This window comes from Neopsephotus bourkii, unplaced genomic scaffold (assembly GCF_033783945.1).
Source record: "Neopsephotus bourkii isolate Nb327-2 ecotype Australia unplaced genomic scaffold, CSIRO-AGI_Nbou_v1 NB_1038, whole genome shotgun sequence".
In the NCBI taxonomy this organism is placed as follows: domain Eukaryota; kingdom Metazoa; phylum Chordata; class Aves; order Psittaciformes; family Psittacidae; genus Neopsephotus; species Neopsephotus bourkii.
Window position 1 is genome coordinate 180,579 of NW_026901527.1, and position 14,792 is coordinate 195,370.

General features: G+C 41.2%; 1 protein-coding gene across 4 annotated transcripts in view; it reads right to left on the reverse strand.

Moving 5' to 3' along the window:
* KIAA0825 (KIAA0825 ortholog) overlaps window positions 1-14,792 on the reverse strand; it is a 248,386-nt gene that overhangs the window by 160,381 nt on the left and 73,213 nt on the right. For 3 of the 4 annotated variants that reach the window (XM_061360980.1, XM_061360981.1, XM_061360982.1), the window contains 2 exons: window positions 3,993-4,087; window positions 875-1,102 (listed from right to left, as the gene is read on the reverse strand). In XM_061360980.1, the coding sequence (XP_061216964.1) occupies window positions 875-1,102; window positions 3,993-4,087 (323 nt within the window). Of the gene's footprint in view, window positions 1-874; window positions 1,103-3,992; window positions 4,088-8,663; window positions 8,730-14,792 lie in introns of those variants that run through there. The other variant, XM_061360983.1, reaches the window with a different exon arrangement.

Below are 14,792 nucleotides of genomic sequence, written 5' to 3' on the forward strand. Positions count from 1 at the left end.
TCTGTTATACAGGGGAGAAACGTTTATCTGCAGTAAATGAATTATTATTTCATTCCTTCTTGCTTGAAAGCTGCATAATATATGATGGAAAAAAAAAAACCATCTTTGCTAGTAGTGCCTTCATTTTGTTCACGATTTCATGAGATGTACATTCAAAGCATAACATTAATTCCTTGTAAACAAAAATAATTTTATCAAATAATTTATTTTTGAAAATACACAAACATATTTCTTAATACTGAATTTGAAAACAAACTTATAATTTCCAACTAAATTCATACATTGATCTCCCCAAAATTATCACCCAAAAGATTTTGTATTATTTTGAGCAAATGTTCATTAACAGTATTGCGAATTTGCTAGAACAGTTGCAAAGCTTACTAAAGAAAAAAAAACCTTCAAAATTTGAAACACATACCTCCTTAGAAAAACAATTTAATTAACCATTATAAATGACCTTTCAGCCAAATCAAAGAACTCTAATTTGGCCATATTGTTGGTTATGCTGATTAGTTAAATGGCATGTCTAAAGATATGAATACAGGAAATCCCTTTATAGCTACTCTTCAAAGCTTTCAGCATTTTCCCATCAAACCACTTGGTAACAGAGCTGATACTAATCAGAATGTTTCAGAACTTTTTGGATGAAAAAAATTATGCCAGCAAAGTTTAAAAGTTAATTCTTTCAAGTATAGACTATGGGCTATTGTATAAAGCTCTGCTCAGCCTCATATTATAATGCCTCTCACTTTCTTTTTAATTCCATTTATATAAGATATAGAATATTAATGGTACTGTAAGTACTTCAAAGTGTAGACGGCAAACAGCCTTGGCATTCTGTCTCCTCTCAAACTTCAGATCTTTTGATACCTGCCTTAGCAATTCGTTTTGGTTGCTCCTCCTGTTGGACTGCTCTGCAGGACTCCCTCATTTGCCGGCTGTTTACAAGACTCATTGGAAAGCTTGCAGCTGAAAACTCTTCTTTCTGCTCATGTTGGAGAATTTTAGCTGAAAAATCCTCTATTGCTATTGTTATACAGTGAGCCACAGAAGAAGAAAGGTCTTTAAATGCATTTCTCCAGCCAAAATTCAGCAAAATAGGCTGAAACACATATTTATATTAAATCAATCCAAATTCATTACTGAGTGTTATTATTGTCTGAAACTTATACAAACATTCATAATTAAACTAAAGGACAACATCACCTTTTGAAATTCATCTGAGTAACTTAAAATTTGGTTGCCTTGAAATCATATTTGAAGTAGTATATACACTCAACAAAAGTGAACATAGACTCATAGAATAGTTACGGTTGGAAAGGACCTTAAGACCATCTAGTTCCAACCCCCCTGCCACGGGCAGAAACACCTCCCACTAAACCATGTCATCCAAGGTTCTGTCCAACCTGGCTTTGAACTCTTCCAAGGATGGAGCATTCACAGCTTCCCTGGTGTCGTGGTTTAAACCCAGCCACGCAGCTCGTTCACTCACTCCCCCCCTTTTTGCCCTCCCCCTACTCCCAGAGGGACAGAGAGGAGAATCAAAAAGAATGCAACTCCCATGGGTTGAGATAAGAACAGTTTAGTAACTAAGGTATAACAAAAATCACCACTGCTACCACCAATAATAACAATGGTAAAGGAAATAACAAGGGAAGAGAATACAACACCTCAGCCCCAGCTGAGCAATAACTTGCCCCACCCCACCTGACCGAGCATCAACTGATACCTCCTCCAAACCCCTAGTGCCCTAGCCCTTCCAGGTAACTCTCAGTTACATCCCGGTCATGACGTGCTATGGTATGGAATACTTCTTTGGTCAGTTTGGGTCAGGTGTCCTGTCTCTGCTTCCTCCCGGCTTTCCCTCCTCCCTGGCAGAGCATGAGGCTCAGAAAGTCCTTGGTCAGACTAAAACATCAGTGTTACGAACTCTGTTCCCAGGCCGAAAGTCAAAACACAGCGCTTCACCAGCTACTAAGAAGGAGAAAAATGACTGCTACTTCTGAACCCAGGACACCCAGGCAACCCATTCCAGTGCCTCACCACCCTAACAGGAAAGAATTTCCTCCTTATATCCAACCTAAACTTCCCCTGTTTAAGTTTTAACCCGTTACCCTTTGTCCTGTCACTAAAGCCCCTAATGAAGAGCCTCTCCCCAGCATCCCTATGGACTCCCTTCAGATACAGAAAGGCTGCTATGAGGTCTCCATGCAGCCTTCTCTTCTCCAGGCTGAACAGCCCCAACTTTCTCAGCCTATCTTTATATGGGAGGTGCTCCAGTCTCCTGATCATCTTCGTGGCCCTCCTTTGGACTTGTTCCAACAGTTCCATGTCCTTTTTATGTTGAAGACACCAGAACTGCACACAGTACTCCAAGTGAAGTCTCACAACAGCAGAGTGGGCAGAGAGAGGGCAGGATCACATCCTTTGACCTTTTGATGCAGCCCAGGATGCATAGCAATATTAGATTTGTCATCAAATTTTAAAGAAATAAATTTAGAAAAGATTCCATTTAAACAAGACAGCTTTTTAAAAGCCATACCTCATGTTTACTTTATACTCTTTAACAGAATGCACCTATCAAGTATAATCATTTTCAACAGTAAAGTAATCCAGCAATGTACACCCTGCAATAATTTTCACTGCAAGGCAGTAAGTGGATGGTACTAACCATGAATATTAATGGGAAAGTTTTCAAGAAGCTGGTTTTAATGCAGCCACACTGGTTATCAGTTCTCTAGAGCTGGATTTAGCAAAGATTAAAATGTTTAAATAGAGATTTCTAGGTCTGAGACAATGCTGGCTTTTATTATGGTTTAGAACAGTACCCTGCCTTCTATAAATAGAGACCTCTGAAGTTATCTGAAATGTAGCAGTTGTGAGAAGAAGACACAGTAGGATATCATTACTTCTGCACTAATCTTAATTTGCATTGCTTATCTGACATACAGCAGACTTAAATGTTACTGGAAGTGGCAAATTGAGAATTGCAACACTGTAAGAGAAATATTTTAGTGACATAATATATACAGTAAAGATGCCCACTATAAGCACATAGTAGGCCAAAAGAATAAAAGGATTCCTAATGAATTGTGGCTATAATACTAAATTGGAAAACAAGGAAGGGCTATTAAGTGAAGCCCTTCCAGCTTACTCCAATTTAGAAGTTGCGTCTCCTTCCTTTCCCTTTCTCCCTCCCAACAATGAACTCCAGCGAGCACAGAGACAACCTCCATGGATGCCCATTCTTTCATTCCCTCTTTCTTTCTTTTTCTTTTTTTTTTTTTATCTTAGGTCAAGTAAAGCTCAATTCTCACAAAAATATTGTTCTTTGCAACCTGTAATAGGAACATTAGTCTCACAAACTGATTAAACATACATTTTAAAAAGTGATTTCACCACTAAAATTGAGCCATTAGGAAACTAAATTCCACTAATGTAAAATAACAGTCTTTTTGGAGCACTTAGGTCCCAAAACCTCAAAAAATAAAATGTGTTTAGTAGCAAATGTAAGCCAGACTAGTACTTAGTCTTGCATATACATTCTACAAAGCATAGTGCTTACTATACAACTATTCGTTAGCATCAAAGAAACTGGACATTATGTGAGTACTTATTCCTATTTGATCACAATGATCAAATGCTAAGAACTTGATCGATTTTTTTTAAGATTCTGCTGTATTTAAGAATGTATTTAATCCTGAAGAAAGCTATAATATTTTGGCATTCTTTACTGTTTTGTCATGAGGTATTTCGTATTTCTGACGTTAAATCCATACTATTGCTAAATCTTAAATAACGGCCAATTCTTCATGAATGTTGTACGATTTTATTCCATCGTAACTGAGACTTTGCAGCTAAAATTAATTACAGTAGCTAAATAATGGAACTATGAAAATAGGTGTTTATAATGAACATGGTGACAGACTACACTGGAGACACACAGACAAAAGAAAATCCCCTACAAAGTGCAAGACTCTTTTCATACTCACCTCTTCTACCTGAAGTAACTGTTCAGGAAGCACACTGGTTTCATTTGCTCTACTTTCTCCTATTAAAAGCTCCCCACTAGCTTTCTTCAGAACTCCTGCACAGTATGATAAAAGGGATCAAAGTTAAGATTAATTCTGTAGAAAAGTCAGCAGCCTACAACATATTCTGATATACCAATATGAAGCATAAAAAAACCCTCAACAAGATGTAGGGGAACACTAATGATAAGTCAAATTTAAGTTATATGCAGCTCCTTTTATATAACATGATGAAATCCACACCCCATTGTATTCAGATTTTATAGAAACATACATATACACGTGTAAAATATAGTTTCTTTTGTCATTAATTCATTTTTATACTGACGGTGCAGTCACCTATTCCTAGGGAGAACAGATAATGTTAGAACAGCTATGTAGAAATTGATTTCTATTCTTTCTCCAATATATTATATGAATTGCACACTAACATATTTTTATAGTTTTTACTTTTTTGAAAATGCCAATATGATAAGAATAAAAAGACAATTAATACAGTTATTTTTTATAAGCAAATAATGGCAACAGGAACAGGTTCAAGTGAAGCTCCTTAAGAAGGGCTGGTATAAAGCTCACTTAGAAATCACAGAATCATAGAATCACAGAATGGTTTGGATTGGACCTTAAGATCATCAAGTTCCATCCTGTCTGCCATGGGCATGGATGCCTCACACTAGACCATGTTACTCAAGGCTCTGTCCAACCTGGCCTTGAACACTGACCAAGCACTGCTTCTTTGGGCAACCTGTGCCAGGGCCTCACCACTCTCACAGTAAAGAACTTCTCCCTGATATCTAACCTGAACTTCCCTTGTTGAAGTTTAAACCCATTACCCCTTATCCTATTGCTACAGTGCCTGATGAAGAGTCCCTCTCTGGCAACCTTGTAGGCTCCCTTCAGATACTGGAAGGCTGCTATGAGGTCTTCACACAGCTTCTCTTCTCCAGGCAAATCTTGGAGTAATGGGAATATCACCTCAGCTTTGACAAGAGCAAATTAGTATCTTGGGTAAAAACCACGTGCATCAGCATTTCAAGCAATCCAGATGGTTTCTGGAGTGTGTTGATGATAACTTCCTCCTCCAAGTGACAGAGGAACCAGGGAGGAGAAGTACTCTGCGGGATCTCATACTCACCAAAAAGGAAGGGCTTGTTGAGCTGTGAAGGTCAAAGGCAGCCTTGGCTGCAGTGACCGTGAGATGATGTTATTCAGGATTTTGAGGGCATGGAGAAGAGTGAAAAGTGAGCTCACAACCCTAGACTTCAGGAGAGCAGACTTTGGCCTCTTCAAAGATCTGCTTTGAAGTGTCCCATGGGATGTTGTCAATGGAGATGGGGCCTGAGAAAGCTTGTTAATATTCAAATATCACCTCCTCTGAGCTTAAGAGTGCTGGGAAAAGAAAAAAATGCCAGGAGGCCTGCATGGATAAACAAGGAGCTCCTAACTAAACTCAAACACAAAATGAAGCATACAGAGGGTGGAAACAAGGACAAGTAACCTGACAGGAACACAGAAACAACATCCAAGCACCAAGGAACAAAGTCAGAAAAGCCAAAGCTCAAATGCACTTAAGGGATGTCAAAGGCAAAAAGAAGAGCTTCTGTAAGTACACAGGTGACACATGGAAGACTAGGGAAAATGTAGGCACACTGCTAGTGATACAGGGTATCTGGTTACACAGACATGGAAAAGGCTGAGGCACTGAATGCCTGCTTTGCCTCAGTCTTTCCCAGCAAGACAAGCCTTCAGGAATCCCAAGTCCCAGATAGTAATGTTGGAACAAGGAAGATGTATTCTTGGTGGACACGGATCAGGTGTGGAAATACTGGACATAACATAAACCCATGGCCCTGATAGTATTCACCTGGAAGTTCCAAGGGAGCTGACATAAGTTGGTGCAATGACACTTTCAATGACTTTTGATCAATCATGGCAAGAGAAGAGTCCAAAGACTGGAGAAAAGCAAGTATTACTTATACCTTCAAGAAGGGCAAGAAGGAGGATTCAGGGAATCACAGGCCAGTCACCTCACCTCAGTCCCTGGGAAGGTGATGGAGCAGCTAATCCTGGAAACCATTTCCAGGCACATTATGGACAAAAAATTCACCAGGAGTACTCAGCATGGCTTCACCTAGGGGAAGTCATGCTTGACCAATTTGATAAAACTTCCATGAAGAAATGATTGGCCTGGTAGATGAGAGGAGAGCAGTGACTATTGTCCACCTGGATTCAGTAAGGCCTTTGACACTGTTTCCTATAAGATCCTGTTATCTGACACAGAGTAGACAAACTCTTGATGTATGGACTGGATAAGCAGACAGTGAGGTGGGCTGAAAACTGGCTGAATAGCCAACCCCAAGAACAGTGATCAGTGGCACAAAGTCTAGTTAGAGGCCAGTAACTAATGATCTCTCTCAAGGGTGAATAGGTCCAGTCCCATTTAACATCCTCATTGATGATCTGGATGATGGGGCAGCACGTACCCTCAGCATGTTTGCAGCTGACACCAAACTGGGTGGTGTAGCTGACATACCAGAAGACCCTGCTGACATCGAAAGGCACCTCAATAGGCTGAAGAAACAGGAACATAAAACCCTTAAGAAAATAAAGAAGAAGTGCAAAGTCCTGCACCTGGGGTAGAGCAACTCCAGGTGCCAGTGTAGGCTGTTGGCCACCCAGCTAGAACACAGCTTTGCATAAGAGGACCTGGCAGGCCACATGTACACCAAGTTGAACAGGAGCCAGTGATGTGCCCTTCTTGCAAAGAAGTTCATGATATAATGACCTTATTAGTGTATATAAATATATAAAGGGGGAGTGTCACAAGGATGGAGCCAGGCTCTTCTCATTGGCAAACAATGAAAGGACAAGGGGTAATGGGTACAAATTGGAACACAAGAGGTTCCACTTAAACCTGAGAAGAAACTTCTTCTCAGTGAGGGTGACGGAACACTGGAACAGGCTGCCCAGGGAGGTTGTGGAATCTCCTTCTTTGGAGACATTCAAAACCCGCCTGGACACGTTCCTGTGTAACCTTATCTAGGTGTTTCTGCTCCGGCAGGGGGATTGGACTAGATGATCTTTTGAGGTCCCTTCCAATCTCTAACATACTGTGATACTGTGATACTGTGATATCCTGGGCTGCACTGCCAGCAGGGTTAAGGGAGGTGATCCTTCCCCTCTACTAAGCCCTGGTAAGACTATACTGACCATGTTCAGTTCAGCACTACACAAGGCAAGACAGACATGGACATATTGGAAAGTTTCTAACAAAGGGCCATGCAGATGATTAAGGGACAGGAGCACCTCTCCTGTGAGGAAAGGCTAAGATTACTGGGACTGTTTAACCTGGAGAAGAGAAGGCTCAGGGAGGATCTCATGAATGTACACAAAACCTTGAAGGGAAGGTGCAAAGAGGACAGAGCCAGTGGTGCCCAGTGACAGTCAAGAGGCAGTGGGCACAGTGCCCAGTGACACTCTTCTCAGTGGTGCCCAGTGACAGTCAAGAGGCAGTGGGCACAGACAGAAAACACAGGAGGTTCTTTTGTTACTGCCAGGGTGACCAAGCACTGAATCAGGTTTATCCAGACAGACAGTCTCCATCCTTAAAGATACTCAGAAGTTATCTGGACATGATTCTGGGCAACTGGCTGTGCATGGTCCTGATTGAGCAGGGGTTGTTGGACCAGCTGACATCCAAAGGTCCCTTCCAACCTCACTCGTTTTGTGATTCTCTAAGTCTGATTCAAAAATAATATGAGACTAAAACCAAAAAACATGTTATCTTTAAAATCTGTCTCCTAGCATAAACCTGGTAAACAATACAGATGCAGCTATTCCTAATTTAATGTATCTCATGTGAAATTAAAACCAAGATGTTTTATATGACTAAGTGATGTCAGGGATTGTTAAAGATTATCTTCTAAGCATAAATTTACAGGTCTTCAGTCACCTGAATCTACTGGTAGTACACAAGGTCAAGGTTTAAAGAGCTTTTCTCTTTCTATGAGATACTCAGTATTTGCACATATATAGGCTTTCTTTTACTTAAACTGGATTTTATCTTTTCATTAAACAATTCACCCTCTGAAAATGAACACACATTTTTCATACACCTATACAGCATTCTAAAGCTTCAGGGATTTTGTGTTATGGGTTTTTTTTTTCTTTTCCCCCAGATTTGAGCTGAGAAAAATGAAAGACAAAATGGTCACATATAAAAACAGAAGAGAGTAATCAGGTCAACTAGCTCCCTGATCATTCAACAAATGTTACGGACAGCACCATAACATTACTGCTTTTTTCAATATGTTTTAATGTATTTTATGATGAAGTTTCCTGTAGTTTTCTTTAGAAATTACTCCAGAATGAAAAAAAATAAACTTTACTTGACTGGATATTTTCCCTCTTTTCTGTTGTGTGCATTCAACCTAAAATTTGCCTTGTTTTTTCTTGCCTTGCCTTTCCTTTTTTATAGATCTGATTCTAACTATAAGCACAACTGAGCGTCTATATGTTCACATTCTCTTATTGTTACTACTTAAAACGGCTATTTAAAACTTTATATATCAAGACATTAAAGAAAATCTGTAACATTTAACTTAAATCCTTGTGTATTTATTGCTGCCTTACCTGTTTAAGAACTTACAGCTGAGATACACAAGTATCTAGCTGATGGTAGATTTGTGTCTCCAGTACCTGAGGCAAAGAGCCAAATGATACTTCCATCAGCATCAGTCATTTTAAAGGTTTCTTCCTTTTTAAATTAACAGATCTCCCCACCTCCTTTTGTAACTAACAGCTGGGGCACTCTTGCCTATATTCATATACCTTTATCTATGTGCATGCAGGCTCACACACATATACAACCTTTTCTGGTCTTCCCAAAGAAGCCCCAAGATCAAGTCTCCTATCTTCTACTGAGCTCCTCTGGTTTCCCAATATTTTCTTTTTCCGAATCTCATATAGGTAAAGTGGCCTTAACCTTCTTCAGTTTAACTTCCTGCTAGTAATTAATGATTTTCACTGATCATGGTACACTAGCCACAGCCTCCCCAAAGCCTCTGCACTTCAGATGCTCCATAACCTTCCTCTCAAAAATTGTTTCCAGAGAGACACAAAATAAAAGTGCAGCTTTACTCAAGAGACTGGTGCAGCTGCTGTTCTGAAGCTGCTCAGCCCAAATTAGTTTGCCATGGCAAACAAGAATACAGGCAATGGGACGGAGGAAACATTCCTACCTAGCCAGCCATGGTTTTCTATACAAATTCCTTGACTCGTCTCCCAGTTTTCAAACCTCATATTCCATTTGCATAGATAGACAGAAATGTATGCAACCCTTTTCACATGAACCCTTAGAGGACAGAATGTGAAGAAAGGAAGCAGGAAGAAGCAAATGTCATGAAAGAAGATGGAGGCTGGTGGAAAGTTTCTTAGTTTTTCATACTTGCTCCCTTTCAGAACAGATTCCACACCTCCACCACTTTCAATCAATAGGGATATTGCATCAATCAGGAATTCTTGCTGTACCTTTCCTGGAACTTAAATGCTACAAACTTGATAAAATGCTCTTACTTTCTGTGCTTCCTTCAGTTTATCAGCCATGCAACTTGAATCATTTCCATAGAGTCACAGAATCATAGGTTAGGGTTGGAAAGGACCCCAAGATCATCTGGTTCCAACCGCTCCACCATGGGCAGGGACACCTTGCACTAAACCATGCCACCCAAGGTCTTGTCCAATCTGGACTTGACCACCACCAGGGATGGAGCATTCACAACCTCCGTGACAACCCATTCCAGTGACTCACCACCCTAACAGGAAAGAATTTCCTCCTTATATCCAACCTAAACTTCCCCTGTTTAAGTTTTAACCCATTACCCCTTGTCCTATCACTACAGTCCCTAATGAAGAGTCTCTCCCCAGCATCCATATAGGTCAATATTCTTATTGACCAACACCCCCAAGTCCTTCTCCGCAGGGCTTCTCTCATTCTCTTTTCTGCCCAACCTGTAGCTGTGCCTGGGATTGCTCTAACCCAGGTGTAGGACCTTGCACTTGGCATGGTTAAACTTCATGAGGTTGGCATCAGCCCCCCTCACAAGCGTGTCAAGGTCCCTCTGGATGGCATTCCTTCCCCCCAGCGGATCAACCGAACCACACAGCTTGGTGTCATCGGCAAACTTGCTGAGGGCGCACTCAAGCCCACTGCCCATGTCACCAACAAAGATGTTAAACAACACCGGTCCCAACACCGATCCCTGAGGGACATCACTCGTTAGTGGTCTCCAGCTGGACACTGAGCCATTGACCACAACTCTTTGTATGTGGCCATCCAGCCAGTTCTTTACCCACCGACTGGTCTATTCATCAAATGGATGTCTCTCCAATTTAGAGACAAGGATGTCATACGGGAGAGTGTCAAACGCTTTGCACAAGTCCAGGTAGATGACATCCACTGCTCTACCCCTGTCCATCAGTTCCGTAGCCCCGTCATAGAAGGCCACCAAACTGGTCAGGCAGGATTTCCCCTTAGTGAAGCCATGCTGGCTGTCACCAACCACCTTGTTGTTTTGCAGGTCCCTTAGCATGCCTTCCAGGAGAATCTGCTCCAAGATTTTGCCAGGCACAGAGGTGAGACCGACTGCTCTGTAATTCCCTGGGTCATCCATTTTCCCCTTCTCGAAAATGCGGGTTATATTTCCCTTTTTCCAGTCGTCGGGAACTTCATCTGACTGCCATGATTTTTCAAATATGATGGCCAGTGGCTTAGCAACTTCATTTGCCAGCTCCTTCAGGACACATGGATGGATTTCATCAGGTCCCATGGACTGGTGCATGTTCAGGTTTTTAAGATGGCCTTGAACCAGATCCTCCCCTACAGGGGGCCCAAGGTCTTCATTCCCACAGTGCCTGCATTTTGCCTTCCAAGACTTGGGTGGTGCAGTCAGAGCCTTTGCCAGTGAAGACCAAGCCAAAGGAGTCATAGAGAACCTCAGCCTTCTCCAAATCCAGGCTAGGCAGTTCTGCCGATAGCTTCCGGAGGGGTTCTGCATTGTCCCTAGTCTGTCTTTTATTTGCTACGTACCTATAGAATCCCTTCTTGCTATCCTCAACATCCCTAGCCAAGTTTAATTCTAACAGCTGGGCCTTAGCTTTCCTAACCTGGTCCCTAGCTTCCCAGACAAAATCCCTGTATTTTTCCCAGGCCACCTGTACTTTCTTCCACCTTCTATAAGCCTCTTTTTTCCTTCAAATTTTCCTCAGCAGCTCCTTATCCATCCAAGGAGGTCTCCTGGCCCTCCTGCTGCACTTCCTTCTAGGTGGGATGCAACACTCCTGGGCTTGCAGTAGGTGATCCTTAATTACCAACCAACAGTCTTGGGCCCCCCTACCCTCTACGGCTATATCCCATGGAACCTTACTAAGCAGGTTCCTGAAAAAGCCAAAGTCTGCTCTCTTGAAGTCTAGGGCGGTGAGCTTGCTGCACGCTCTTCTCACTGTCCTGAGGATCTCGAATTTAACCATCTCATGATCGCTACAACCAAGGCTGGCCTGGAGTGTCACATTTCCAACGAGCCCTTCCCTGTTGGTGAGCACAAGGTCAAGCATGGCACCTCTCCTTGTCGGTTCCTCTATTACTTGCAGAAGGAAGTTGTCTTCCACACAATTGAAGAACCTCCTGGATTGCTTGTGCCGGGCCGTACTGTCATTGCAACAGATGTCAGGGTGGTTGAAGTCCCCCATGAGTACAAGGGCCTGTGAGAGTGAGGCTCTTCCTATCTGCCTATAGAGTGCTTTATCCACAGAGTCCTATTGGTCAGGTGGTCTGTAACAGATCCCCACAGTAATGTCTCCCATCTCTGTTTTCCCTTTAACCCTGACCCACAAGCTCTGTTAACTGCTCACCTGTCCCCAGAGAGAGTTCCATACTCTCCAGCCTAATCTTAAGATAAATAGCAACTCCCCCTCCCTGCCTGCTGTGCCTGTCCTTTCTGAAGAGCCTGTAGCCTTCCATTCCAACACTCCAGTCATAGGAGCCATCCCACCATGTTTCTGTGATACCTATTATATCACAACCCTGTAGACGTGCACACATCTCTAATTCCTCTTGTTTGTTATCCATGCTACCAGCGTTTGTATAGAGGCATCTGAGCCGAGCTCCAAATGAAGGCGGCTCATTGGCTGGAGTGGCTGGAATATCTACATTGCTCCAACCATTTATTATAGGTGTTGGCAACTGACTGGTTGTGTTGGGATTGAATGATGCCCCCCTCCCTCAACACATCTAGTTTAAAGCATCCTTGGCCAGTCTGGCAAGCCTCCTACCAAAACTGCTCTTCCCTTTCTTTATCAGACCAGCTCCACCAGTCCCCAGTAGATAGCAAACATCCAAGACAAGATTACATATGATTCACTTGAAATTAAAACTCTTCAGCCAACTTTCCTTACATGTAGTGAAATTTGCCTGGGATTATTCTTCTCTTCAAAGCCAGCATTTTAACCTATGTCCCCTTTGTCTTCAATGTATTTAATTCCTTCTCCAATTCTGTATTTTTTCTGGCTTTGCTATGAGTATGACAGAGATCTCTTGCATTGTTAATATAAATCTTGTTCTTCCTTACAAAAGGTTCTATTATTTTTTCTACAGACTTCAATAGCTTTTCTACTTTTCTCATAGCATTTAGGGTCATAAGAGCAGTCACTATGACATCATCTTGCATGCAGCATAGAACATCAAAGCATAGAACAGCAAAGCATCAAGGAAACCCTTTGTATGACAGCTCACTGACCGTGACTAAGGTAAGTAGCAGCACCACCAAAGTGGCTTACTAGTTGGATTTGGTTAGCTTAAACAGAACTTTTATTGAAACTCTACTGGAAAAAATACATCTCTCAGAAATGGGAAATATCACTCCCCTACCAGTATAAATAAACAAAAGAAATAAAAAATATTTGACTAGCTACAGATTAAAACCCCTCCTGCTTTCTGTCTTCAATAATGGACTTTTTACTTGTTCTACTATACTGAGTAAAGTGTAATAACACAAATACAGAAAATGTACATCTGCAATCAAACTCCCTGCTGGTGTAAATTCCATCTTTACTTTGGATTGATCTGCTCAAGCTATATATTTCCTAAAGAAGCTACTTGAACATCTTGCTTTGAGACCAAAGCAAAAATCACACCTTCTTACTAAAATCTTTACAACTTCAAAGTCTATTAAGAGAATGGACCTTGTAAATTTAATTCCACACTCCATTTATTACACTTTGCAGAAGTGGATATAGAGTAGAGAATTTCTTCTTGCTGCTGTGAAAGAAAGACCTTTGCAAATCTTCCCAGTTCCCTAAGGCAAAGCTCATAAACCTTGACAACTTTGCCCACAGTGTTTTCAAAGAGCTCCACTGAAAAAGCTTTTCTTGGTACTCATTACCTGAGCTGCCCAAAGTTCACCTTCCTCACTGGAATAGAAAAAAAAAAAGAGAAAAAGAAAAGTGACAGACAGATGAAAGTACGTCAGATATTTCTGATTTTTTAAATCTCAATAAGAAGCTTCTGAAAAGCCAGAGGGAAGAGAAATCTACCCTAAAGATGGGAAGAGACTGCAATTTGGCGGGATTCTAAACCAAAATCTCCTGCTTAACCCTTGACTGTAGCTAAATGTTCCAGATTCCTTCAAAGAGAACAAATCCAGTTGCACAGCATGCTTGGTATGTTGGAACATCTCAGGAATCTGAACTCAATATAAACAGAGAAGGGTTAAATGTCTAGTCAAGTTAAAATAGAAGGTGCCTACTCCTTTAATTTTCTGAAACCTATTGCTTGTAGTGGAACAAAGTAAGGTTCCTCAACATCGAGAATAAATGTTCTGTAAATGTTAGAAAAATATGTATACCTTTCCTCAGAAAGATACAGTAGAAGTCTTGATACTTGACACTACACTAAATTTCAGGGATGGAAGAAGACCACACTATCATTTATTTGTCTGAGAGCTTTTTCTCCTTCTATTTGATTCAAGAGAAAACCTGAACACTACACTGGTACTAGATAAAATGTGTAAGTACAGGGCCTTTTTAAAAATTGTGCTTAGACAACACAAATACATTTTGAAAACAAGTGCAAAACTCAGCGTGTACACACTGCTTACCAAGGAATGCATCCTAAGTTAGGTCTGGTAAAGGAAAGTAAAAAAATAAAATGAGGAAGATCTCAATGGAGAATAGTAAAGAAGTTTGAGTGGAAAATGCAATTCATAGATTTATTCTTTTTTTCAATCTGAGCAAAATAATTTGGGAAAATGAAGATTCTGAATATATTCCAGAAGATGCTGGGTACAATATTCTCAAACTGAACTCCGAGAAGTATGCATCACCTAAAAAAATTCTCTGTATCCATCTCCCTACAGAGTTCACTCTGGTTCACTGTTTCCTTTGGTGCTATTGTCTGCTATGGGGTTACCATCAGAGAACACTGGTAGGCAGTACTTCCCTCTATTTTCAACCTCCTAAATTGGTCTTCATAGGATTCCATTGTGCACACTGCAAAGAAACTTGTCTTGTTGCCAGCTAGAACTGTGAACTACATGTCTTTCTTTTCTTCACTGTTCTTTTTCTGGTTCACAAGCAACCTCCTACCAAAAGCAGAATCCGCAGAAGAGACTACATCCAAGCGATAATGCAATGAAAAAGTATGAAGAGAAGCCCAGGTGGCCACCTTGCAAATTTCCAATGTGGAAGCCTTCGACCTCTCCGCCCAAG